The 27,986-nt window shown below is 41.7% G+C and overlaps 3 protein-coding genes across 3 annotated transcripts in view; 2 read left to right on the forward strand and 1 right to left on the reverse strand.

Moving 5' to 3' along the window:
- The first annotated feature begins 1,278 nt into the window (after positions 1 to 1,278).
- On the forward strand, positions 1,279 to 5,675 carry PRRT2 (proline rich transmembrane protein 2). Its single transcript, XM_063301324.1, has 3 exons — positions 1,279 to 1,935; positions 3,733 to 3,865; positions 4,923 to 5,675. The coding sequence occupies exons 1-3, from the start codon at positions 1,336 to 1,338 to the stop codon at positions 4,931 to 4,933; spliced, it is 744 nt and encodes a 247-aa protein (XP_063157394.1). The 5' UTR covers positions 1,279 to 1,335; the 3' UTR covers positions 4,934 to 5,675.
- A 7,411-nt stretch (positions 5,676 to 13,086) lies between these two features.
- Positions 13,087 to 27,806, reverse strand: CDIPT (CDP-diacylglycerol--inositol 3-phosphatidyltransferase). The gene is made up of 6 exons (XM_063301354.1): positions 27,647 to 27,806; positions 25,269 to 25,403; positions 17,295 to 17,448; positions 15,008 to 15,089; positions 13,730 to 13,811; positions 13,087 to 13,625 (listed from the first exon to the last, which is right to left on the reverse strand). Exons 1-6 carry the CDS (start codon positions 27,687 to 27,689, stop codon positions 13,474 to 13,476), a joined length of 648 nt encoding a protein of 215 aa, XP_063157424.1. The 5' UTR covers positions 27,690 to 27,806; the 3' UTR covers positions 13,087 to 13,473.
- The window catches only part of SPN (sialophorin), a 344,473-nt gene continuing 332,003 nt past the window's right edge, over positions 15,517 to 27,986 (forward strand). Inside the window, exon 1 of the mRNA XM_063301352.1 lies at positions 15,517 to 15,572. The gene's annotated coding sequence lies outside the window, so the exon portion shown is untranslated. The remainder of the gene's footprint in view (positions 15,573 to 27,986) is intronic.

Below are 27,986 nucleotides of genomic sequence, written 5' to 3' on the forward strand. Positions count from 1 at the left end.
TGGAATTCAGCTGTTCTTCTGACAGTCATTGAGGAGACCCGTATGCCATTGGAAGTGATGTGAAAGATGGTGGATGGAAATATGAGGCTGTGTTGGTGGGAAAGAGTCCTTGGGCTGGATCCCCAGGCTTCATCTCTGTCAGTGTTTCTCAATCTTGGCAGCTTGAAGATGTGTGGATTTGCTGGCTGGGGAATTCTGGGGGTTGAAGTCCACACATCTTCAAGTTGCCAAGGCTGAGAAACACTGATCTATATGTTAACTATTCCTCCCCAGTTTAGCTGTTATTTAAAAAATCAACCCAAGGTGTGAGAAAGCCATGTGCAAGGGAAGGGTATTCTGCACAAGCTTGGAGGAATATGTATACAATCTATGCATTACTAAACATGCATTATTTATTTATTTATTTATCATTTGTGTATTTATTATAGAAATCCAAATGAAATTATATTTAATATGCATACACCAAATGTCCATATGCCAATATCTGGCCTATGTGATGATGTTTTTTCCAAATTTAAGTACTATGGAACAATTAAAGACAATTAAAAAAAGCAACTAAGGTCTACCACCAGTTCTGGATTTATTATTCTAAACATAATAAAAGCCATCGTTTCCAAAATGCAAACTTCTACCCAAAATGTATCTAATATGAAATCATATTATTCTCCAGGAAATAGAGCAGGGGTGGAAGACCTGCACTTTCTGTAATTGTGTGTGTGTGTGTGTGTGTATGCATATGTATATCTATGAATGAAAAATCCCAAGATTCACCAACAGGCACTAGATTGGAATCTGGAAGCCACAAATTTTGTTTTGACTGCTGGAACTGAATAAACCTCACATCTTTCTGATCACCCCCCTTTCTTCATTTCAGCAGCGTATTTTAATGGTGTAAACATCATCCTGTTATGATTGCTGAAAAACAACTGGAAGTCAAACTTCCTCCTTGAAATCATGTTGAGTTCTACCAGTAGGTCTTAATGTACCTTCACTCCTACCTGAGGAAGCCAAACAAATTCAGAGGAGGCGATGTTCTATTCTTGCAGCATGGAGGGATCAAAGTGATTGCAAACATTACTCAGCTAATAACCATTTCCATATCCAACTTCTTATTACCTAAGGATCACTTTAGGAATTCTGAAGGGCCCCTTGAAGATCTTGGGGTCTCGGGTTGAAAGTCACGGGAAGAGTGTCTCTCTTATTTCCTAGTTTCCTCATGGGAGCTCAGACATAGAGAACATGCTCTGGGGTTGATGCAGTCCAAGATACCACCTTGTTCAACATTATTGAACTCAAGCCTCCTCTGATTCTCCCCAACCCAGATCTTTGCCTGCCATGTCAGATGATGTTGAGAAGAACGAGGCTCCTCCAGAGCCGGAGCAAAAACAAGATGGAAAAGAGGAGCAAGAGGCAGAGCCAAAAGCAGAGCCAAAAGCAGAGGCAGAGGCAGAAGCAGAGGCAGAGCAGCAGCCACAGCTGGACTCCCCACCACAGAGCCCCCCAGCACCAGAGCCCCCTGCGTCATCCATGCTGGTGACCGTGACCATTGAAGAGGAGACCGTGGGGAGCCCCCAGCTGAATGGCGATCCCCTGGGGCTGAGGGCTGGCTCAGCTGAGGAATTAGGGACCACCCCCGCCCCTCCTGCTACCCCCCCAGCACGGTCCAAGTCAGCGTCATTGAATGACCTGAAGCCCCAGAACAGCATCAATGGTGGCCCGCGGGCTGTGGTGAGGAGCAGCTTGTCCGGGTCTCAGGTGCATCTTGCTGGAACAAAAGGATCTCCGCGGGCCAGTCTGAGTCGGCAGGCCTCAGCGACTGGGTCAGCAGCTGGGGAGGCTGGGGAGAAACCCAGAGACTACATATTCATTGCTGCTCTCTCCTGCTTTTGCCCCATCTGGCCGATCAACATCGTTGCCTTTGTGTACTCAGTCATGGTAAGTGTCAGGGTGGGCTTGGACAACTGAAAGAGCCACCTGCCATGTTGACCCTATAAAATGCTTTCCTGGGCACCATTTAATCCGGCTTCACATACACTCTTTCCATCCAGCCTACCTACTACTGCACACACATTTCATCCACCTGAGACCAAAGGAGAACCATGCACTTACTCATGGAGAAATGGAATAGATTGCTGCAGAAACCCTCAGACTGGGATGTCTCTGAGAAAGGAGATTAATCATACTGGGCTGGTGCCTCCTCAAAAACACACAGCTTACCAGCAAGTTTCCTTTAAGCCACATTTTTCGGGGGGGATGTGGGTGGGAAAACCCATACAATTTTTGGCCATGTGGAGTCCTTGGTGCTCTCTGAGCTCTGTTGTTTGCTTGCAGATGTTTCATTACCCAACTAGGGAACATCATCAGTATGAGTGAGTGTGGGTTTTGCTCCATGTTTATATATAGGGTGTTGTTTTTTTTCAGTTCGATCATGTCTGATCCTTGGAGACTACCTGGACAAGTCCCTGAAGTTTTTTTGGCAAGGTTTTTCAGAATTGGTTTGCCATTGCCTCCTTCCTAGGGCTGTGGGGGAGTGACTGGCCCAAGGTCACCCAGATGGCTTCGTGCCTCAGGCAGGACTAGAACTCATGGTCTCCCAGTTTCTAGCCTGATGCCTGAACCACTACACCTCCCTCAAGGCAAGCTACTATATATAAACAGGGAGCAAAACCCACACTCGCTCACTCTGATGATGTTACCTAATCAGGTAATGAAACATCTGCAAGCAAACAACCAAGCTCAGAGAGCACCAAGGATTCCACAGTTCAACCCTGAGCCACAGATATTCTTTTCTATTGGAATTTTTGGCCACTCATACCAGTGGAAAGAGCACTCATATCTGCTTTGTCAAAAAGAAGGGACAGTACAATGTTGTGGCTTGCATAAAATTTGCACGTGCCAATGTATATATGTGTGTATGCATCTATAGAAGAAATAAATCTATCATACAAACAATACATGTTTGGCTTAGAGGGCAAGGATGTGTTCAGGGAGGAGGTCCAAAAAAGTCAAGATGGTGCTGCCACCATGCAATTAATGCACATAAAAAGGGGGCAGGTTTGCATGGTGTGATGGCATGGCTGTGGCTGTTGCTGTGGCTGCTATCTTGACTTTTTGGACCCCCCTGGCAGTGAGCATGAGTGGATGATTTATATGCCTGAGTGAGAAGCTGTCTAGCTGTTGATGTCTCAGCTTCTCCTTCTTATGGGTCTCTAAACCAAACATGGTCTGGACATCCTTTCAAACAATCAACACTCGATTAAAAAGGACTGTTCGGATTTGCTTTTCAGTGTACACATTTCCAATTTTATTTTTAATCAAAATAATCAGGTGGGGCAGGAACAAAGTATGCCCTCCACTCCAATATTAGGTTTTCCAACCATATCAAGAGAGGTCCCTGTTAGAAGGCAAGATCACTACTGTGGTTTTATTTCCTTGGGTGTCACAGAGCTCTGATATCTCAGGCAGATCTGTTGCTTGAACTCTCGTCATTTTAAGAACACTCTAAATCCAATCTTGCAGCTGGCTGGATCAATTTTCCTCTGGCAATGTTGGAAAGTTTCAGCCAGGATTGCCAGTGCAGTGCTCTGAGTGCCCACTAACCACCACAAGGAGAGGGGGCAAAAATGTGTTTTGATTTAAGAAGTGGAAAGGGTTGAGATGAGATTTCTGTGCTCAGGTGAGCTCTTAGGAATGTAGAATCATTTTAAAAATTTCTTTTTACTCCTTTGTCAGTCCCGTAACAGCTTTCAGCAGGGAGACATCGATGGGGCTCGGCGCTTGGGACGAGTAGCAAAGCTGCTGAGTGTGGTTGCCCTGGTCGGGGGGGTGCTCATAATTGTGGCCTCTTGTGCCATCAATTTTGGAGGTGAGTATCCAAGAAAGCAATGCTGGATCTGATGATTAGTCTAGAGAGTTGTGATGCTCAGTATTCTAGACTGGGGTTTCTCAACCGCAGCAATTTTGAGATGTGTGGCATGCTGGCTGGGGAATTCTGGGAGTTGAAGTCCACAGTTCTTGGTTGAGAAACACTGTTCTAGACTACTTCAGAAGATTTCAGAATAGAGACTTCCCTTCCTTAAAATGGCTTCTGTATTGATACTCTGCAGAGAAGAGCCCACTGGGGAGGATAAAGCCAGAGGAGGTATTGTGACCATTGTGTTGCAACCATTAATGGCTGCCAGTGCTCCCTCAAGAGAAATAAACTGCTATAATCATCCTCATCATAATACATCTAAGAGTCAGCATCTGCTGTGGCAGCAAGTTATCATAGAATTATGACCAAAAAGATCATTTATAAGCAAGTAGCCCGCATCTACAAAATCTGGCCCACGGAAATCGGCATTCTTATTAAGATCCCCAGATGCTCCAAAACAGCTCCTTTTGGGGCCAGTCTCTTTTGGGGAGAGGCCTATGAGCAAATGAGAGCATTGTGGGACTTTGGGGTAATCAGATAAGATATAACTATCAATATTATTTATATTAGGTGAACCCCCAGCCTAAGGCCTTTGCTGCTGGTGGTGGGAAAAAAAGTCAATATTGCAACCATGGCAACAAAGCTCTGCCCTTTTTTTCATGTATCCCCTTGCAATGCATGTAAAAAGGGGTGGGGCTTTGATCACATGGTCACAACTGCCATCTTGACTTTTTTGACTTGTGGACACCCCTGAAGAGAGGGTGACTTCAAACCTTCCCCTGTTGTGACTTTTCCTAATGGTTTTCTCCTGCATGCTCCATGCTCCAATGCATGCCGGGTGTGGGGAGGTTGAATTGGGCACATGTGAGATATTGGTATTAATTCCTCGGTATTTCTTGACAAATAGTAAAAATGTCCCTTGTTTTGTTCTCTTTTCCTGTGTTCTTATTCTCCACTCCTCAATTCCTTTGCCCTTGTTCCCCTTCCCTCAAATCTTTCCCCTTCCCAGCGTTTCAGTGAAGATGGCCCTTGGCTGCCACTGCACCCGTAGCGCCAAAATTTCCATCTTTGGAGCAGGGAGCCGGCATGACGCCAGTGCATCTGTCCCTTCTCATCCCACCCACCCCCCTCCATCCCAGAACCATACAAAGCAAGAGCACAAGGATGGAAACAATAGAAAGAAAGAAAGAGAGAGAGAGAGAGAGAAAAAGAGAAGACAAAGGAACACAAATGAAAGAAAACAGAAGAAACAACTTGCATTATGGTTAAATATCTCCTCTATCACTGTAGGGATTTCAGTCCCACCAAGAAACTGGAACCAAACCCCAACCACATCAGATGGAGAGGGAAGGGAAAAGGAGGAGCGCATTTTCCCATGTTCTCTCCCACACTTGTTCTTTCTCTCTCTCTTTCTCTCTCATTTTTTCACCCACCCATCCAGGCATCTGTTCAACCAGTGACCTATCTGCCCATCTTCCATCTACTGCCAAATTTCAGCAAATAAAACTTTTCCAATGTTCCATGTTTACAAGAACCTGCTGGAGAAAATCTCTTTTCCCCCCCATCCACTATGAAGATAGCGGGGGAGCATGTTTACACGTTTTGCTAGAAACAAATGAAAAGAACCAGCATGGGGAAGGCAGAAACTCTGATCTCTCCTCTGTGGTGTTTACAAAAGACAAAAAACAAGGACGAGAAAGTGTGGGCCCAGAGCCATGGATTGGGTTAGAAACTGGATATGGTACAGCAAACTTACAGCGAGGTATCATGACCCAGAAGATGTGGTATCAAGGTGATGTGGTGTCAGACAGGCGTGGCTGCATACCGATAAGTCACCCAGAAAGGCTTGTACCACCAAACCCACCATCCCACCAGTCAACGGGAAAGAAATGACAATGGAATGGAAGAAACTGGTTGAAGGAAGGAATTAAATCAACACTGAATCAACAGCTTCAAGCATAACGAGGTTAGAAATCAAAGTGTGAAAGTGAAGATGTAGAAATGGGGGGGGGGAACCCCACAGAGGCCACATGCAAAAGAAGGAGGTGATTGGCAGAACGGGCTTTACGGAGGAAAAAGTTACTCCTGTGAAGAAGAATAGGTCCAGCAAACAAGGATGAAATGACAGCGAAAGGAGTTGGGAGAAGGGCAAAAGAGCTAGCGGAGGAAGGAAAATACCAGTCTTGGGAATAATGAAGAAGAAAGTGATACTGCAGTGCATAAAATGAGAATGTGAGAATGAATGAAATGGAGGTGGTAGCAGAAGCGAAGGAGAGAGGGGTTAGCAGGCATCCCAGTTGGAATTTGAAAGCATGAAAGGGACACAGACCAACATGTTTCCCCTTTTTAAAGGGCCAGTTGCAGCCAGAAGGCACGGTTGCAAAGCTTGGGTTTGTGCAGTGTCTTTCAGTTGGTGAACCAATGTAACAGCATGAGAGTACGGCTGTGGGAAGAGATGAACCTTGGCCAAACACTACTTAGAGAAACCCCAAAGTATTTGGCAGACATGAGAGACAGCTGGGTCATGAATGTGGAAGGAACCCAGGATGGCTGCTGGGCGGGCTGGGGAACACACCCAGAAATAGTGGGGAAAGACTTCCAAGATTTTATTTTTTGGATTTTTTTTTTAATCCTGCCTTTATTATTTCTATAAATAACTCCAGGCAGGGAACATAGCTAATGCTCCTTCCTCCTTCTATTTTCCCCACAACAACCACCTTGTGAGGTGGGTTGGGCTGAGGGACTGGCCCAAAGTCACCCAGCCTACCTGAAACAAAGGTTAAAATATTCCTTTATGTGCAAAAACAGATTTAAGTGTCCCATTGTACTTGAGGAGGGAATAGTAACTTAAAGAGTACAGAACAGGCTGCACAGCATTCATGGTCTGGTTGTCCAGCATATACAGTAATTACTACCCCCTTACACTCTTGTGAAGCAGCTGCCATCAAAGGCAGCTGCGTCATAAAGGTTGTTAAGCTGATAGTCTTTCCTGTGGGTGTCACTAAGAGGATCCCTTTCAGGTATGTAAGTCCAGGCAAACCACAATTCCCAGCCAGCCAGCCAGCCCATTGTCCATACTGACTGGGAGTTATGGGAGCTGTAGTCAAAAACATCTGGAGGAGTCCGGTTGAGGAAAGCCACCACTGAAGCTCAGCATCTCTTCCCATTCAATCCTTTTCTTTGGGTCAGCAATAAGAGATTGTGAACTTCTTTGCTCAGTTGCTTTGGAAGGCAGAAAAGGCAGAGAGAGGAAGGCAACATGCACACATATGCACACTCTCTTTCACACACACAACAGAAGAGTTACCGGATGGAACACCCTCACCCTCACCATGAAGAGTGAAAATCCTCAAAATTGTGAGTATCAGAATCGAAGCAGGGACCAAGAAGGTGTCTGAGAACCACGCAGTGAAGCATGAATGGGTGTGTACAAGTATATACCGAAGTGAAGATGTGATGTAGAGGAACATGGCTTTCCACCATGTCTGTGTTATTTCCTCTCTGTTGGACCGAGGAAGCTTATAACTCTAATCTGTGCTCAGAACTATGGTGTAAAAACAAAAGAGGACACCACTGCCACCAGAGGTGCATAGATCCTAGTCAACATCATCCACCATGTAACGGCCAAGCCCAAAAGGAGTGGATAATACTTACTAGTATTAACATGCAAAGAAACAAGGCATTCTCTGAGGTGCAACAAGAAAAAAATGGGACGGATGGAAGCTTGCACAAGATTCAGTTAAAAACCACGGGAGGGGGAACAGCCCTATCCTTCAAGAAGGAAAGGAAACTGGGATAATACAGGCACCTCCTTGCATGGAGAGGAGATCACACCAGCCAGAGAGGAATGCACATCTGCCCAGCGGGATCACCAGATATGACGTGGCGTGGGGAGAGAAGGGCGGAATGCGGCTTCCCTGAGAGAGGAGATACATGTTCCTGGGAGGGCAGAAAGACATCTTGAAAAGGGTCAGACAGACAACCACGTATGTTGCTGGACAGAATCAACTGGGGGGTGGGTGGCAGGGAGGGGACAGGGTGAGGGAAGGGCACCAGCAAAGGAACTGTGTGTAGCAGACACTAAATTTACACCCGGCACAATGTGAGTTTTACTTCGTTTCTTTTTTTTCCTGCAGACTGTTACACAATGGGGAAGGGGTGGGCTGGGTGGGAACACAGGAGGTCTGATTCATGGCAACCTCCTTTATAATTTATACTTGGGAGAGAGCATGGGGCATTAGTTAGGGGGGAGGAGGGTCTGAAACTCCTTCCACTATTAATCCCATCTGCACGACTTACAAGCCTCTGGCCCTCCGCCAACCATCCTGCCAAATTAAAAAATAAAATAAAATAAAATAAAAACAGCCCTTTCCTTGATGGATGCATGAGGCAGATGGAGGGGCAGTTTTGGCTGATTTATTCTTCTCCTCAGTCCTGGGGACAGTTAATCTCCGAGGCAGAAGGGGAAGGCTGGCAGGACGGTGGGAGGGTTGTTGTGTTTTGATGTTGAAATGCAAGTATTCTGTCTGCATGTTTTTATATGCTTATATTTGGGGCAGGGAGGGAAATCGGATCTTGGAAGGGGAGAGAGATAAGATGTTAGGGGGCGAGATTTAAGACAAGGCGATAGGGTTCAGTGGACAGAACATGGATCAACTTCGGGAACAGACAATTGACCTTGAGGTGGTAGGTGATGGAGTCACTCAAAATGGAAATGGGTTTGTCTGATGGGGATGGGGGGCAGTGGGGTACCAGTCATGATGGTGGGTAGGGAACAGATCAGCTGAGTTCAAGAAATTTATATTTCACACAAATTTCATAGATAAAGGACAGTTTGGAATTCATAGTAGACCAACCTCAATGGAGGAATCTGAGGTTGGTCTACTAAAAAACCCACAACTGTCAGTAAACTAGGCTTTCTGGGCCAATTTCTGTCAGCTAAAGTGAAATTATTTCAACTTATAGTTGCCAAGAAGGGGAATGGAATAACCAATACCTCATCTGGAGGAGGAGGTCAGTCCCATAATCCTAGATCTCCTACTCAAGGTGACCTGCTAGTTGACTTAAATGGGGATCGGAATCATAAGATATGAGGCCAAGATGTAATTTAGAAGAAGGGAGACTTGGGTTGCTAACTACCTTCTAAAAAAAGTGGCCCTTGATTGTATCCACATAAAGGTACTTTAAACAGCAATGGGGACAGAGTGGGTGGAGAGAGAATGTGGATTACTGAAGTGTGTTAAAAGTAGAATTTGGGTGAAGAGGTAAAGAAAGACATGCTTAGAGTACCATGGGAAGGGAAAGAAGGTAAGAAGGACCTAGATTGAAGGGAAGATTGGTTTGTTAGGGGATGTTATGTTTACACATATCAGTATTGAATGAAAAATCACATAACCTATATCTCTGACATGCTGCTTGATAGATGTTTTCATATGGGGGGTGGGCAACGTTTTGGATGCTAAGAATAAAAGTTTGCTTTAATATACAATTTTGGGAGGAAAATTTAGGTTTTTTTTATTGGGGAAAGAACAGGGGAGACTTTATTTTTTATTTCTTCCTTCTCCCACCAATGTGTGAGAGGTAGATGAATTTCCTGCTTTGTGGAACATTCACTGTGCTTCTGATGGCACAAAGTTGAGGGGCCAAAGCAGAATGTTATGCTTCCTATCTATTTAGTCCTCTCTTCCAGATATGTGTGAATAATGAATTATGTTTCTATGAAAACCAAATCATGCCATTATTCTAAAACAAAGCAGTCTGTTATCTGAATTCACTCTTCCCAAAATGGTATCTTCCATAGAGGTGCTAAACTACAACTCTCATCAAGCCAAACCAAGTCATGAGAATTGTAGTCCAACACATTTGGAAGTCCCCAGTTAAGGGAAGTCTGAGCTCTAAGCTGCTCATAAAATATATTTATGAGTAAAAACAGACCAACAGGTTTAATCACAGTATGTTCTTATTTTGTAATATACATGTTACTGTTTATTTCCTTACATTTCCTACTTGGTTCTTTTTACATGATTTGTTCTTGTTAATTAAAGGATTCCAATCAAAACAGGAAAGGGGTAGACTGGTTCTGAATCTGGGACTGATCAGCCCCCTTGGTGAGATTGAGAATTCTGTTCCTTTTGGGGGTTGGTTGGGTTCACAAAATATTATAAATCTTAGTACCAGTTTGTATAAAGGTATAGTGGGCGGGAGCGGGGTGGGTGGGAGAATGGACATGATCAAATTATAAACTGCTACAGACTTTTGTATCAACGCATGAATCGAGTAAATAAACTCAGATGCATGAAGTTGTGTCAACCCTTGTGGCCTCATCACCCTGTGTAAATTCACAGCCTTTTAAAACCCACAACGAGAAACAAAAATGAACACTCTTGTTAAAACAGACACGTTTATTTCTCACATTGTTCTGTTTCTGTTAGTCATAGCAAGCAATTATATAGCCGTAGGTACTGACAATTTTGGCTTCTACATCACCCAAACATTTTCAAATGGATGGCTGGAGCTACTGGAGCAGAAACTTTAAGTAAGACCCCATGAGATATGAGCGGCCCTCAGCAATTATAATGTAACTAATAGATGTAGCCAAGAATTGGAAAACTTCTCCTCAATGAACCAATCTCTCAGTGCAAACTAACTCAGAGAATAAAGTAATGCAACAAAAATAAAACCTGGCGTAGAAATATTGGAAATTGGAAACAATGCCAGCCACATTACAAAATGATGGACATCATAGTCACAAACCTCTAATTTACCAGAGGACAAATTAAGCCTATTTCCCCACAAATCAGTCAATCATCCAGGGGGAACATTGGTGAGATTTAAAGGCAGGACTGCAAATAAATATATTAAAGTTTGGTGCTTTGTTTGCCAGCTTCCTATTTAACCTTTTTTTAATTAAAAGTCGTCTTCTTGACCCTTGAATGGGGCAAGGAGCTTGGTGGATCTCAAGGGAGGTGTCTGGAAGTTCTGTTGCCCACCAAAACCACATTGCCCAGGCCTAGCTTAGCATTATGCATGAATGCAATGAGTTTGTGTAAGTATCTTAGATTACTGTGTGTGCTTTAATGGGCTGAGTTCACCTCAATACAGTATAGTGCCTAGATTACAGAACATTATCCTGTTAAGAGAGGAATTAACCTTTAATGCAGGTGTTGTGCAGTTTTTCTGTGTATCAGTGTGAGTCAGCTTTAATGTTCATAGATCCTCAAAATTATTATTAAAAAAATTAAGATAACCAAAATTTCAAGATATTTTAGTTACTACCTTTATACTTTGGGACACCTGTGACATTACATGATGGCAAGGAAAAAAGTTGCTGATCAGTGCTAAAAAGTGTTCCAAATATTCTGTAGAAATTAGCCACTGAGTTAACAAGGCCCCTCTCTCTCTCTGAACGCTGTTCTTTTAGGCCCTTTAAGGATAGGAAAACAAAATGCCATGTAACAATTTGACTTTCATTTCCATAACCTCTTGGGAATGGAAGAGGTGCCTTGGCAAGATTTGGATCTTGGCAGGGATAACAAACTACATCTTTCATCTTCATTCCACTTCCTCCCTTAGGCCTTGTTGACAAAGAGGCTTAACCTGCAGACATCAGCCAATTTTGTGGCTCCTTTGATTCATGAATGTTGGCTTCTCCTGTATTGAACATATTTCTTCCTCCCCCTTGACCAGGTGGTCAGTATTCTCAGTCTCCAGAAGACAGTTAAATACTGAGCTAGGAATATTTGCCATATTTATTTTGGCTATTCATCAAGATCCTCATGTAAATAATCACTCAGAGACAACCAAATCAAGATACTCAATCAGATGATCAGATAGATAACTTTATTACAGCAACATCTACTTTGTTGAGTGAGAAGGGTTTTTTTTTTGTTGGACAAAAGTTTTACACTTTAAAAATTTATAGACAACATACAGATAGACAGACAGGTTTGAAGAGTGTGACAATGCCACTGTGAACTTAGGAGAGAGCTGTCAGGATCACACTCAGCCCCTGCTTGCAGGAGACGTGTGAGAACATTCAAGGGAAGGACCAAAAATAACCATTTCAACTTCAGATGTCTCCTTCTTGCTGTTTAGAAAAAGAAGCTATATGGCAGTGACATTCTAACTTGGCTCAGTGGATGAAGACAAGGGTTCTCCGTGATAGCCTTCAAGTTTGGTTCCTTCAATATAGCCACTAAGTTTAAGTTATACCTAGGACTTAGATATCTCTCTTCTATTATTGCCAAACAACCCATCCTCTACCTCTCTTGACTTCAGTTCTGGGTCCTACTACAAACATGAAAAGCGAGCTTTTCTGGGAAAGGGAGAAGGGACCCTTTAATGCATAGGTGGCTACCATGATAATGTAAACTTAGGTATTCTTGCTGAAAAATCACACTAGGAGAGCTTGCTAATCTGCTAATGCAGAAATGAGAGAGGAAAGAGAGAAAATAAATGATTGTGTATAAGATGGAATTACCAATCACCTCAGGAAATCTTGGAGAAAATAAATGGGTAAATACTGTACATCTCTGCCCACCGGTAAATTTCAGAATCATGGTGGAGAAGACAGACAGGACTCAGGAAGGGCAAAACTGATGCTTAAGATCATCATTATTTAGTTCACTTCAATACTTCACAGCACTATGACATGATTGAAGAAAAAGCAACTACAGACTTCAGCTACAGTCAATCTGAATTGCTTGAGAAATTATGGGAAAAGTAGTGGGGGGAAAAACGTTGAACCATGGTCTATGTCCCAAAATAGCTTTTCCACATCTTCTCCTCTGGAGCATACAGAGGATGATAGAAGAAGATATAGACATTCTGAAAGCAAAATGCTGAGGAGAGAAACATGCATGGCCATCCCAATTTACCACCTCTGATCAAGTATTTGTAACAAAACATTCACAAGAAAGCAGAGCAGGATAATCTGGGCTGTAAGCTAAAGGAGAAGTACAAAAGTTAAACTGAACATTCAGAGATAATTCCAAGGAAATAATACAAGATATGACCTTAATGCACTCTCTCTCTCTCAGAGATCTGCTCCTACACAGTTTTGGAAAACAAAAACCAAGTTCAGATTTCAAAAGATGTTTAGATGTGATCTTCTTGATTTTTAGCTGAGGAGGATACATGGCAACAATATCCTAGTTTGGTTCATTGTATCAAGACAAGTTTTGCTCTGTCCTATATTTTGTTCTCCCCAAAGATACCCCAAAAGTGTGAGGTAAAAAGTTTTCAATCCCAAAATGACAAGCTGTTCAGCTGCCCCTCAAAATGGGGGATCAGGATCCTCCTCAACAGCCAATTTTTTTCCTCAACAGTTCAAATTACTATGGGAGTGAAACAAGAAGAAGCTGGGGGCGGGGCAGGAGTCACTTTATCATCCCACACAGATATCACAAAAGCATCATGGAAAGGTGAAGTGGTCACATCAAAGAAGAACTGCACAACTGGAGTGACTCATCTGAGGCAAAGACCTCATCCCTTCATCAAGAAGGTTGGGAGCTGATCCCTCTGGAAGACTGAGGGGAGTTCCTTCCCAGAATCTTGAAATCCTACTCCCTCTTTGCCCGTTCAGCAGCATCCAAGGCAGCCATATTACATGAGGCAGAGACCAAGTGAATTAAGCTGATGAAACTCTTGGTGATGGCAATGGGGGTAGAAACCCACAGAATTAGGCGGTAGAGTCCAACGTATCCGGACAGGACTGGAAAGTAAAAGAACAAAGAAGAGTGGGGTGGAAAAATCCAACATGCCCTTCAGTCCTTAAAGCCTCCCCTCCCCTCAATCCCCTTAGCTTTCTGTACTCACTTTCTGGTCCTTCACCGAAACATAGCAAGTACAACATGCAATAGAACAGCTCATTACCAGCACACATAATGAAGAGAACAGGCTAAAGGAAGAGGAAGGAGAAACTACATCAGACCATACAAGGCGAGGAATGGAAGCCAATTTAAATCAGACGGCCTTTATGAGGGCATCAACTGTGACTATATGACAAATCATAGTGACTTTATGGAAACATCTTTCTATATAAAAGTCTCTATTTAAAAAAACATAACCTATAAATATAACCCATATTACATAATGTAACCCGTAAGTGATAAAAATAATATCCAAGAGTACAACAAAATTCATAAAAAGAGCAGTCAGATAAATCTTTCAGGAAAGATCTTGGATGGCCATCTGATCAACATGGAAGAAGAGAAGCAAATTGATTAGTGAGGGATCCTACAACATCTGGCCTCATTTCAAATGGGGAAGAGGCATCATCCAAGAATTATCTTTACAGATAGTTTTCCATGGGTTTGACTCTTTAGAACTTTGATAGTCAATGCCAACATTTTAAATTAGCCTACCTAGTAGCCTACTAAGTTGCCACTTTTCCTCCAATTTGAAGGAAATGCTTCATGAAAATAGGCATGCTAGGACAGGCACTGACATAGCTGGAAATGTCTCTTCCGCAGCCAGCCTTGGGTATTGGGGAAAATGGGGTGGGGTGGGCCCAATGGCAAAATATGTGTCACATCACAAACTCCACCCATTCTGTACTTGTATCATGTCACTTGCAATTATATAATGGATGGAGCTTGCATTGTGATGTCATAATGCACATTTTGTCATTTTGGCGAAATCTTGGCTTACTGTGGATGCCCCTGAAGGCAGCTTTGCCTGTAGGGGGCCAAGGGGAGTGGGGAAACTACATTTACTGAACATGACTATATTGTTCATTAAAACTGAGAAATCATCCCAGTGGTGCCTTTTCTCTAAAGCAGGGCTTCTCAACCCTGGCAATTTTAAGATATATGGACTTCAGCTCCCAGAATTCTCCAGCCAGCATGTGTGGGGAATTCTGGGAGTTGAAGTCCACGTATCTTAAAATTGCCACGGTTGAGAAACCCTGCTCCAAAGCATTTGGAATTAAAGGGGAGAAATCAAGAGGGAAAGGACTTCATAATCAAATTGGCAAGGAAATGGCTGGGATGAAATTTTGTTTTTGAGAAACTAGAGAGGTTCTCTAAAGATTAGGATGGGGTTAGGAATGCAGTGATATGAAGACTCCAAAGAGACAGCTGTTGTATCACTCACCCGGGAGTTGTAATACACTCTCAAGATCCGGTTTCCCGTTAAGTCAATGCTCTTATGGCTTTCACCACCTTTCACCACAGTGCTAATGGAGGCAGGGGAAAAAAATTAAAATGGGAATTTAGGGTATTTAGCTCCCCCTCAACTCCCCTCCCCTTGTTTCCTTTTCTCACACTCCTGTGACTCTTTTCCATATTAAATCTTCCCAGAAAGACTCCCTCTTTGCTCCACAGGAAGCACGTTCTAACTTTCACATCATGCTTCTCGAGGTTGTGTACGCTTTAAAAAAACAACCCAGCCACGAAACTGCAATGTTGCTCCCTTTACCCTAGTTTTCTTAAGAGCCCTGTCCTTCAGGTGTGCTGTATCTCTTCCAACTCTGTAAATGGTATTAATTTTAATAATTTTTAAAATGTGCATGCTGAGCCAAGTTTTCTCATGGCTCCTACCAAGAATCTAAGTCAGGGTTTCTCAACCAAGGTTCTGTGAGAGGTCACTAGGAGTTCCCTTGGAGATCACAATTTATTTTAAAAATTATTTCAAATTCAGGCAACTTCACATTAAAGAGGTAAGTTTCATTTTCAGTTTAAGAACACTGTTAGTGCATATAGACAGGCCTGCCCATGAAACAAATATACTGTAATAATTTTGGAACTTCTGGCCTATATTTGAGCCTGAATGTGCAGGGGTTCCCCGAGGCCTGAAAAATATTGCAAGGGTTCCTCCAGGGTCAGAAGGTTGGATTAAAGCAATGCATTGCTATCTCCATAATAGTGATGGACATTATGAGACTTAAGAGAACTTCACCAAAGGCCACCTAGTGAATTTTTTTGGCAAAGGAGAGATATGAAAGACAGCTCAGTTTGTAGGTCTATTTAGAATGCAATCCTATATCTGGACCCGTGACCCAGCAGAATGGCCAACTGACTTCAATAGAGCTTTGTCCCAGGAAAAATGTACAGGATTATTGTCATGCTCCCCAATCAAATGTTCCCAGAACATCTGATTGGATTTGCATGCATGAATGGAGAACACATGTTAAGACTTGCGGGTCAGTAGAAGTGGGATGGGGACATGCGAGGAGTGTGAAAGCATCTTGTTTGGACTATCTCTGGCATCCAAGGTTGAGCTACTGAGCCGTTGGAGACATCTGCAGGGAACTGAACTGACTGGCACAAAAAGGGGGGCTGCGTGCCAAAGAAGGGGAGGGGGTTGAGCTCATTGGACTGCTTAACTTGGGGAAAACGTGGGAAACTTTATTTGCAACTTTTTTGCTGTACTGTGTACTACACTCCATTAAAGAGATTTCTACTCTAATCAATTATGAATCGAATTTAATGGCAAACTGGGTAACACAGTCATTACAATTATAGCTTTTCCCTCTACACACTGCAAGGATTAAAAAAATGTGGAGGCAATACAAACATATGGTCCTCCAACCTGAAGAACAAACTGATGATAAATCTGAAGAGAACTGTCTACAATGTAAGACTGACAGTTGAAGAAAAGGGCTATACCATGATGATCGGAGTCAACGACTCCCTGGAGAGCCATTCTACCCATCACTATTTAGAACAGTGTTTTTCAAATTTGGCACCTTAAGATGTGAGGATTTCAATTCCCAGAATTCCCCTGACAGCATGGTGGCTGGGGAATTCTGGGAGTTGACGTCTACACATCTTAAAGTTGCCAAGGTTGAGAAACACTGATTTAGAAGGAGGACCGCTGAGTTCTGTAAAACTTTGTTTCAGATCTGGGGCAATCTCTTGACAACAAAAGGATATTAATGACATCCTTTTTCACTGTCTCCTCATGGAGGGATAACAGGACTGGTAGAACACAGTCCCTGCATCGATAGCTCAACCCTAAATGCCCCAGTTAGAAAAGATTAGATGGCAGGTGGTGGGGAAAAAAGTCTTCCTGGCAGCTGTTGTCAGTCACAATATACAATATGGAGTTAGATAAGAGGTGCACAACTTCGGGGGACGTACATGGCATGTCAGGAGCCACATTTCAGAAAGTAAGCAAAACGTGGAGAAAAATCAAACTCATGTTACATTTACCCTGACATTGCATTAACATGAATTGAATAATTCCTTCCCACATACTTCATAATGTCTGTCTTTTGTTGCATTAAAAATTATTGCTAGGGGCCACTCTGAATTCTTGTGGAAGACTTCATCTAGCCAGGAGGCCTCAAGCATATAAACCCCAAGGTTAGGTGGCCAAATAACCTGGCCTTCCTATATTCCCAAACAGCATGAAGTTCTGCTGTGTCCCCAGCTGATACCTGTGGAGATGCAGCCAATGGGAGGCAACATCAAGGCTCATGCTCAGTTGGAACAAGAGGGCAGACTCTGGATAGAGCATAGCCAGGTTCACCAGCAGACACATGGTAGCACAGCGGTCAGTCAACATGTCCAGCATGGCCCCGAAGCGGGTGCCTAGGAGGAAGGCCATATGTTAGGAGAGCAACAATCCCTGGGGTTTTTGTTCATTTGTGTGTTTGTTTTTAATATAACGTTTATTTTCATTAAGTAAAAAGCAACAGGAAAAAAACACAAAAAAAGGGGGGGAAAGAATAACACATATGCAATCACATACATAGCAACATAAGCCCCAACTCATTTATGTTGTTATTGATCCTTTTTAGAAATATATATTATTATTATTATTATTGCTGTTCCATAAGCCCCACACTGCGGTGAGGGCTGAAACGAGAACTCAAGAGATATTGCGTATCCAATATTGTGACTGAGAAAAATGAAATATAAATGGAATATAAATGGGGCAAATGCTCCCCCAAAAAGAAAAAAGCTATTTCATGATTTGAAAAAGTTGAACCAAGATGTAATTTGTCTACAAGAAAATGTATAAGGACAGACAAAAAAAATTTGCTTTATAAAAATTTGGATCAATAATTTATTTTGTGGGGACAAGTAAGGAAAATTAAGTTGTTCTGCATATAAACCCACAATTACAACCAAAATTGATGCATAGTCATCAGTCAATATGACTATGGTAGGTATGTGGGGGTTGAAATTAATTTGAATGAAACCAAGGTCATGATATTGGGAATATATGCCCCAAGTGAAATTAAATATTTTATAAAGGACTTACAGAAAAATTAATAGATTTGTCATATGAAAACCCGTGTCTAATGGGAGACTGGAATGGAGTGGTCTGCCTACAAAAATATAGAACCTCTATGAAAGGAATTAAAACAAGCTAAATTATTGAAAATATTATTTGAAATGATGGACAACTTTGAACTTATAGATGTATGGTGACACAAAAATGGTGATTCTAAATATACCTGTTTGTCTGAAAGACACAGATCTTTCTCAAGAATAGATAAGTTTTGGATTTCTAAAAATCTTGCTACATGCGTTTACGAAGTAGAGATATTGCCAAAGAATTTTTCAGATCATAACCCAGTAACTTTAAGAGGAGAGTTAGAACTTATAGATGGAGACTAAATGAGACTGCTACAAAACAAATTAATAACAGAGGACTGTAAAAAGAAATTGAAAGCTTTTTTTGAGAATAGTCTTAATAAAGGGAGAGATGGGATACTAATAAAGCCTTTATCAGAGGGCAATTTATATAACAAAATAATAAACTGAAAAGACAAAGACAAGAGAAGATGCAAAAGATTTTAATAAAGATAAAGAGGAAAGAGGAAGAATTAAGGAGATCTCCAGGAAGGGAAAATGTCATTCAGCAAATTAAACTTCTACATGCCAGCTTTGTGTGTTAACGGTAAGAGAAATGGAAAAATTAACTTTGCAAAACAGAATAATTTTGAATTTGCAAATAAGCCAGGGAAATCGTGTTGGTATTTCAGGTTGTTATTAAGGAGTAAGGTTACTATGGTAACAAATCACTCTGGCAGGGTGAACAGGTCAAACTTAAGTATCCTCAGTTTGGGTGTGAAAAGAATGACCATATAAGGAAATTGCCTGGAAGGAACTTGCCTGGACTTGTTTCAGTTTCCTTTCTATCTGCTTCTCCTTCCAGTCCTCTCTGAGCACGTGTGAATGCATAAGCTTGTAAATATGTTTTTGTGCTTTCTGTAAATACATTTATTTTTATAGAAATGCCTGGTGTGTGTGTTTTTTTTTCTGATCTCTTGGGCCAAATGCTTTCCAGCACACTGACAAATCGTTAGCATATAAATTATGAAAAGAAAGTGAGAAGAAAATGATATTAAAATTACAAAATGGGAAGGTTATGGTAACAGATAATGTAAGTATGCAAAAAATATTCTTTGGTATTATACAAAATTGTATAAAGGAGAAGAAATTTCCCTGGCAAAAGTGGATGAATATTTAAAGAAACAAAATTTACCAAAGATAATGGATAAACAAAAGCAGATGATGAATGGACCTATAACAATAAGGGGTTTGTGAGGCTATAAAAAAGACTAAAATAAGGAAGGCACCTGGTCCAGATGGACTGCCGGCTTCCTATTATAAATATTTTGAAGATGTACAACCCTTTCAAAAAACAATGAATTCTATTTTAGACAGTGGAAGGATACTGGACACCTGGCCAGGTACAAATATAGCATTCTTAAAGAAGGTCAAGATCCAATTTTACCAAAAAATTATCGACCAATATCTTTATTAAATATTGATTGTAAGATATTTATGATGATCCTAGCTAAAAGAATTAAAAGTATCTTGCAAGAGTTTATTCATGAAGATCAATGTAGCTTTATACCTAAAAGACAATTAAGAGACAATATTAGAAATATCCTTAATATATTAGAACATTTGGAGCAGCATAATGAAAAACAAGCTGTGTTGATTTTCCTTGATGCAGAAAAAGCATTTCATTCATTTATTCATTTATTTATTTATTTATCAAATTTGTCACCGCCCATCTCCTCCAACCGGAGGGACTCTGGGCGGTTTACAATATAAAACAATGAATATATAATAAAATTCCAATAAAATCTCTCTAAAGCAATTTCTCAACTACCCCATCTAATAAAATCCAGATGGCTGTGATCTCCTTCAGTCATTATGTAGGAGGGGCACTTCAAGGCACTAGCCAACCTCAAGTATTGAATCTGTTATCTGTTCTTCTATAACTGTCTAGTTTGGTTCTGCAACCAAGCAGGACAAATATAGACTTCAACGGATAGTTAAGTCCGCAGAAAGAATTCTTGCAATCCGCCTGCCTTCTATAGAAGACCTGTATACTGCAAGGGTCAAAAGGAGGGCGGAGAAGATATCTGCAGACCCTTCGCATCCTGGACAAACTGTTTCAACTTCTACCATCAGGACGGAGCTACAGAGTACCGTACGTCAAAACATCTAGACATCGAAACAGTTTTTTTCCTCGTGCCATTGCTCTGTTGAACTCCTAATTCATGTAGCCTGATATAATGATTGACAGTGTATGGTAAGACATGACTGCTGGGATGTGACCGGTAATGCTCTGTTGGATGGGAACATATGTTGGACAACAGATGCAGTATGCTGTCCATAAATTCTCCCTTTAAATATGAGTGGGTGTTGGTTGATAGCTGTAGTGTTATTTCCTTCAATTTTTTTTTCTTTCTTGATTGTATGGTTTTAGTAAATAACACTGTTGTTGCTTTATTATTGTTTATTTTTGATGTTGTGTAGATATGTTGAGAGCTCTTCCACCGAAGTCAAATTCCTTGTAAGTTTGATCATACTTGGCCAATAAAGTATTGTATTGTATTGTATTGTATTGTATGGCGATTCTCCTCCCTGCCCCAAGCCCGGTGGCAGAGCCAGGTCTTCAACTTCCTCCGGAAGGCTAAGAGCGATGGGGCCAATCTCACCTCCGGGGGCAAGATGTTCCAAAGGGCGGGCGCTACTGCCGAGAAGGCCCGCCTCCTGGACCCCACCAGATGGAGTTCTCTTATCGACGGGGTCCGCAGCACGCCCTCTCTGCATGATTGGGTGGGACGGGCTGATGATGCCGGGAAGAGGCGGTCCCTCAGGTAACCAAATTTAATAATTTGAACTGAACATTTTGGTTTAAAATCCTGGAAGATACGGACTTTGGAGAAAAATGTATTAAATGGGTGAAATTGATATATACTTCAAAGAGAAATGTCAACATATCTTATGTTATCTTAATGTATCAAGATTTGCTAGTACAGGAACATGGGGACTTAAAATGAAGTCGAGAGAACTGACTGCAGAGGGATTTAGTTATAAATGGTTTTCATATGCACAATTAAGAGAGAGGTATAATATAGATAAAAAAGTAATTGAAATTGAAAAACAGAAAAAGGAATTTGAAATTGAATTACATACAATGAACATGTGATTGCTAAAATGTATAAACTTTTGCTGTGACTTGAAACAGAAGAGATTAAAGAGTACATGATAAAATGGGCTAAGAATTTTGGTTATAAAATACAGATGGACCAATGGGAGAGATTTTGGTGAAAGGACTGAAATTCACATTGTGTTACAATTTAAAAGAGAATTTTTATAAAATGATGTACCATTGTTATATGACAGAGAAATTATCTAAGATGTATAAAGGTACTTCTAATCAGTGTTGGAAATGTGGAAAACATGAAGGGTAATTTTACCATGCATGGTGGATTTGCGAAGAAGCAAAAAAAAAAAAGGATACAATGAAACAAAGAATTTTAAAGACTAATATTCAGAACTTTTCTTACTGGGACTTATGGATAGCCAATTAGGAAAGACTTATGGAAGATTGGTTTTGTATATGGTAACTGCAGCAAGTTTATTATATGAACAAAGATGGAAAAATACTGAAATACCCACAATGGAGGAATGGATTGTGAAGATGATGGAATTTGTGGAAATGGCAAAATTGACCCTGACCCTGACTCTGACCCTAAGCCAAGTACTTTTATTAAAAATTGGAAACCTCTTATGGACTTTTTGCTGAAAATGGAAAAAAATGAATTGGTGATTTATGGATTTGCTGATTAACAAGGGCTGAATACGGGAAGAAAGGAATTATGATGTAATGTTAATGAGGGAGAATGTTTGTAACTGATGTAAAGAAGATCGGAAGTTGCTTCTTTATATATTTTTCTTTTTTTCTGTTTGTATCTCTTCTCACACTTTTTGGATTTTTTTCTTTTCTTTAATCTTACTCTATAATTATTTCTTTTTTTTACTTTTGTGAAAATCTTTAATAAAAAAAGAAAAAGAAAATTTTAATTTAATTTAATAATTTAATTAAAAAAATAATTGGGTCTATAAGAAAAGACATTCAAGCAGCCCCCCCACACCTTTTCTTCTTTTTCCGTCTTTCTTTTTTCCCCAACCACTGCTACTTAAATATTTTTATATGAGAGGAACGAGATTTGGAGTACATTACAAAGAGACATTAATGGCGGTGGTAGGGGAGCGGGAATATGCATACAGGATCCTGCAGGCCCTGCAAAATGTGTGGCTTATCTGCATCAAATTTACTCATTAGCCATTTACTGGACTGTTAAGAATCTGGCAAATTGTTGTAGCAGTCAGTTGGTGACAAAAATGGGTGGTTTCTTTAGAATTGGTAAGTTGCCATAAATAAGTTGCCATGAATAAGGACATAAGGAAAAAGTATTCATATGATTAGACCAGTGTTTCTCAACCTTGGTGACTTTAAGATGGGTGGACTTCAACTCCCACAATTCCCCGCCAGCTCTGCTGGTTATCATCAAGGTTGAGAAACACTGGATTAGACCAAAGATTATCTCACCCCTCCTCAACCTGACTCTGTAGTCCCCGAGGTCTTGGGGCCAAACTCCCAGAACATCTTAGCTGGCTTGATCTCTTTAAATGGCTGTTGAGTTGCTTTTGACTTGGTGGATCAACATGTCTTACGTTCCAGGTGTCTCAGCGAGAAAACTGCAAGAGCTCCCAGCATTAGTAATATCTTGACAAGAAATGGAAACATGATTAGCTGCCCAGAGTCATTGTGTGCGAGATGGGTGGCCGAGAAATTTAATAAATTATTTATTTATGTATTTATAAATTTATTTGTATATTTAATTTTTATACTCTTCTTTCTTATATTTTTATATTTTTATATTTCATATTTTTATAATGAATATTTAATTTAATTTAATTTAATTTATTAAATAAATAAATAAATAAATAAATAAATAAATTTCTTTTGTGGAAAGGTGTTAATTTGCTTTTTTTTTTTTTTTTCTGAAGCAAGAATTTCAAGAGGGGAGTTGAAAATTTTTGGAGACACCAGCGTGACAAATCCAAAGTACGAAAGGAAGCATGACTTAAGCAAGCCGAATTATTTAATTAATTTATTACTTGGTTACTTAACTGCAGTAAGGATAAGACCAAAAAAAAAAAGCCGTAGGAAAGGAACCCTGCCGAGCAGTTTTAAAACCTACCCCTCTTCCCTTCCTATATTACAGTGTTTTATAGGAAGTTTGCCTTTCATGTCCACATTTATTTTATAGATCCTGTTTTATTGGAGTTTTTATTTACTGTGCAAGAGTTCTTGATTTATATACTCTGATTCTTTCGGTAAATCCCATAGAGCCTGCTGGGTAGGTGTTATAAGAAATCCTTGTTTAAATCAAACAATTAATCAAACTGCTCCTTATAGAAACATAACTTATTTTGAGTGAAGAAAAAAGAAATAAAAGCTGACAAAATCTAGCATCCAGATTAAGCACTAGATGCAGAATCCACATATCCAGAGGCAAGGTTTGCACTGTCTTGGCTTAAATGTGCATGAATTAAATCAGTGTTTCTCAGCCTCAGCAACTTCACAATGTATGGACCGAGAGACTTGTAAAATTACTGCTCAGCATATGACACTGTTTTGAAATTAAAAGCTTTGTAAAAAATGAAGAGGAATTTTGGAATTAAAGGGTTTTCCCTTATCAGTCTCTTGAAAATCTTTTACAACCACTGTGCCATTTCCAGCAGTTTTCAAATGTCCATTTTGTAAGTAGGGAATTCTGATTTTTTTTAAAAAGCATTCAAATAGTACGATTTTCAAACCTGATGCTACATTAATAGGTGATTTTTTTCCATTTTTTAAAAAAGTGGTAGATAAAAGCATAAAGCAGCAAAATGTTGAGAGCACTAAAGATTATCATTTCATATTAATTCCCAGAATTGAACAAATGATACTCAAACCACTGCTAGGTCACTGCTTTCAATGACCTGTTCACAAAAAAATTGAAATTTTTATGGGTTAACACTCTAAATCAATGTTTCTCAATCTCAGCAACTTTAAGATGGGTGGACTTCAACTCATGCTGGCTAGGGAATTCTGGGAGTTGAAGTCCACCCATCTTAAAGTTGCTGAGGTTGAGAAACACTGTCTTTCTAAATATGGAATGCTACTCCCTAACTATACCAAAGAGTTCCCAGACAATCCTTTCCAAAGCGATCAAACAACACTAAGAAGTAGATCCGGATCTTCGCCACTAACTTATAGATTTGGGCAGGGGCAAGCATGAATGACAATCTAATGAACCCAAAACTGTACTGAGATTGGCTCACTGTTGTAACCAGCCACAACGATATACCAGTTCTCTTTTGGGAAAGGGGTAAGGGCTTAATGGGGGATCCCATATTTTAAAGATAAAAATCCCAGGGTCAACTTCAGCTGAAAAGGATCAGGTCCCAATTCACAGGAACCAATGTCTATTGGAGAGCTAGTGCTGTTCTTTGAGGTAAAGCAAGAAACATGGAGCTTGACAGCCAACACTTTGTCTTAGACTCAATACAGTCCAGTTTCATATACAGGTAGTCCTCACTTAACAACCACAATAGGGACCGGAAAACTGGTTGTTAAGCAGTTCGGTTATTAGGTGAGTCACCATGTAACCGGACCTGATTTTACGACCATTTTTACGATGGTTGTTACGTGAATCACAGGTTGTTAAGCGAATCAGTGCAGTTGTTAGGTGAATCCAGCTTCCCCAATGGATGTTTTTTGCTGAAAACTGGCAAAAAAGGTTACAAATTGCGATCATGTGGCCACAGGACACTGCGACTGGTCAGCAACGTGAGCCGGCTGCCAAGTGCCCAAATTGCAATCACATGACTGCGGGGGTGCTGCAACGTTTTGCGACAGTCGTAAGTGTGAGTAAAGCAGGTTGTAAAGCACTTTTTCCGAGGCTGTCGTAACTTTGGACTGCCGTCAAATGAATGGCCGTTAAGCGAGGACTACCTGTATGGATGATTCCTTCCTTCTTTCCTTCCTTCCCTCCCTCCCTCCCTCAAACATGCACTGTCACCCTGGCACAGGCCAGGCCTACCTTGGTTAAGAGCCCGGGCAGCGTAGCCATCAAAGGCATCAAGGAAGCCACTAAGTAGGTAGAAGGATGATGCCAACAAGGGGGAGGTTGGCATGAAATAAAAAGCAATAAAAGCAAAGATTATACGAGCATAACCTGCAAAAAAAAAGGCAAGCAATATAAGCCACTGTCCGTCAATCTTGCACCCCACCCAGAGACTATAGTCTCAACCTCCCAAAATTTCAGCTAAATCCCCCCTACAGTAACCCATAATCCCCTTCCCCATTTTCTAGGCAAGATCCCCCAAATCTCTTGAATCCCTGGCCTGTCACACTTCCGTCACACAGACAAGGAACATGGGCGAATGGAAGACATTTTAGAGACTTTTCTGGGGGGAAGTAGAATCTGTTTAACCATCAGAGGAGTGGATGGCTGGCTTGTTTGTGTTTTCAGAAAGTTGTGGCTTCCTTTAGGGGCAGGGTTATCACTGCAAGAGCAATGAAATGGAAATGGACTAAAGCAGGGTTTCTCCCGAATAAGTGAGTGAGGTTGAGTGGGCCTTGAGAAGCATTGCTAATAACAAGGCAGCAGGAGACGACGGCATCCCAGCTGCACTGTTCAAAATCTTGCAAGATGATGCTGTCAAGGTGATGCGTGCCATATGCCAGCACATTTGGAAAACACAAGAATGGCCATCAGATTGGAAAAAATCAACTTATATCCCCATACCAAAAAAGGGAAACACTAAAGACTGTTCAAACTATCGAACAGTGGAACTCATGTCACATGCCAGTAAGGTAATGCTCAAGATCCTGCAAGGTAGACTTCAGCAATTCATGGAGCGAGAATTGCCCAATGTACAAGCTGGGTTTAGAAAAGGCAGAGGAACTAGGGACCAAATTGCCAATATCCGCTGGATAATGGAAAAAGCCAGGGAGTTTCAGAAAAACGTCTATTTCTGTTTTATTATTCTAAAGCCTTTGACTGTGTGGACCATAACAAATTGTGGCAAGTTCTTAGTGGTATGGGGATACCAAGTCATCTTGTCTGCCTCCTGAAGAATCTGTATAACGACCAAGTAGCAACAGTAAGAACAGACCACGGAACAACGGACTGGTTTAAGATTGGGAAAGGAGTACGGCAGGGCTGTATACTCTCACCCTACCTATTCAACTTGTATGCAGAACACATCATGCGACATGCTGGGCTTGAGGAATCCAAGGCTGGAGTTAAAATCGCTGGAGGAAACATTAACAATCTGAGATATGCAGATGATACCACTTTGATGGCTGAAAGCGAGGAGGAACTGAGGAGCCTTATGATGAAGGTGAAAGAAGAAAGTGCAAAAGCTGGGTTGCAATTAAACCTCAAAAAAACCAAGATTATGGCAAACAGCTTGATTGATAACTGGCAAATAGAGGGAGAAAACGTAGAAGCAGTGACAGACTTTGTATTTCTAGGTGCAAAGATTACTGCGGATGCTGACTGCAGTCAGGAAATCAGAAGACGTTTAATCCTTGGGAGAAGAGCAATGACAAATCTGAATAAAAAAGTCAAGAGCAGAGACATCACACTGACAACAAAGGTCCGCATAGTTAAAGCAATGGTGTTCCCCGTAGTAACATATGGCTGCGAGAGCTGGACCATAAGGAAGGCTGAGAGAAGGAAGGTAGATGCTTTGGAACTGTGGTGTTGGAGGAAAATGCTGAGAGTGCCTTGGACTGCCAGAAGATCAAACCAGTCCATACGCCAGGAAATAAAGCCAGACTGCTCACTTGAGGGAATGATATTAAAGGCAAAACTGAAGTACTCTGGCCACATAATGAGAAGACAGGACACCCTGGAGAAGATGCTGATGCTGATGCTAGGGAAAGTGGAAGGCAAAAGGAAGGGGGGCCGACCAAGGGCAAGGTGGATGGATGATATTCTTAGAGGTGATGGACTCGTCCATGGGTCAGCTGGGGGTGGCGATGACCGACAGGAAACTCTGGCGTGGGCTGGTCCATGAAGTCACGAAGAGTCGGAAGCAACTGAACGAATAAACAACAGGGTTTCTCCACCTTGGCCACTTTAAGATGTGTGGACTTCAACTCCGAGAATTTCCCAGCCAGCCTTGCTGAATTCTGGGAGTTGAAGTCCACCCATCTTAAAGTGGCCAAGGTGGAGAAACGCTGGACTAAAGAATAAGGCAAAAGGGAAGAGACCGGAGCGAGATGGCAGAAGTGTAAGCACGGCCCCGCCAAGATCCATCCATCCAAAGAGGAAGCGCTTTTGAGACGGCCCAGAAAGGCAATCCGCTCCCCGGTTTCCCCAGCGCCTGGCACTGAGGAACGGGCTGCCCGCCAGCGCCCATCTTCTCCCTGCCTCGCCCCCGCACTCGCCCGCTTCCCATCACTTACCGATGAGGTTGGGGACGAAGAGGAAAATATTCTCTTGCTTCATCTTGCTGCCGGCGATCGCTCTGCGCGGACCGGAGCTGCCCTGCAAAGCCAGCCCAGCCCCAGGTCCAAGGCGGGATTGAGATCAGGCGACACCCATCGCGCCGGGCACCCAGGCGCCCTCCCGCCGCCACAGGCGTCCGTCCCTACCCGCTCCAGCCCCTCTTGCCCGCGGGAGAAGAGCGAAAAAGAACCGCTGCCTCCAAGCGTCCAGACGATTCACCGCCACTTCCTGGTCTGGACAGCCTCCGAAGCAGGAAACGCCATTTGGACATGGGGAGAGGGGGGCCGTTATATTGCA

This window comes from Candoia aspera, chromosome 4, assembly GCF_035149785.1.
Source record: "Candoia aspera isolate rCanAsp1 chromosome 4, rCanAsp1.hap2, whole genome shotgun sequence".
In the NCBI taxonomy this organism is placed as follows: domain Eukaryota; kingdom Metazoa; phylum Chordata; class Lepidosauria; order Squamata; family Boidae; genus Candoia; species Candoia aspera.

What these genes read in the sequence shown, in the direction of transcription:
- PRRT2 (XM_063301324.1), top strand. Translation starts at nt 1,336, where the DNA reads ATGTCAGATGATGTTGAGAAGAACGAGGCTCCTCCAGAGCCGGAGCAA. An exon ending in CCTTTGTGTACTCAGTCATG is followed by an intron (nt 1,936 to 3,732) that starts GTAAGTGTCAGG and finishes CTCCTTTGTCAG; the next exon opens with TCCCGTAACAGCTTTCAGCA.
- CDIPT (XM_063301354.1), bottom strand. Translation starts at nt 27,689, where the DNA reads ATGAAGCAAGAGAATATTTTCCTCTTCGTCCCCAACCTCATCG. An exon ending in TGCCCGGGCTCTTAACCAAG is followed by an intron (nt 17,449 to 25,268) that starts GTAGGCCTGGCC and finishes CCTTCCTCCTAG; the next exon opens with GCACCCGCTTCGGGGCCATG. An exon ending in GAGTGTATTACAACTCCCGG is followed by an intron (nt 13,812 to 15,007) that starts GTGAGTGATACA and finishes CTCTTCCTTTAG; the next exon opens with CCTGTTCTCTTCATTATGTG.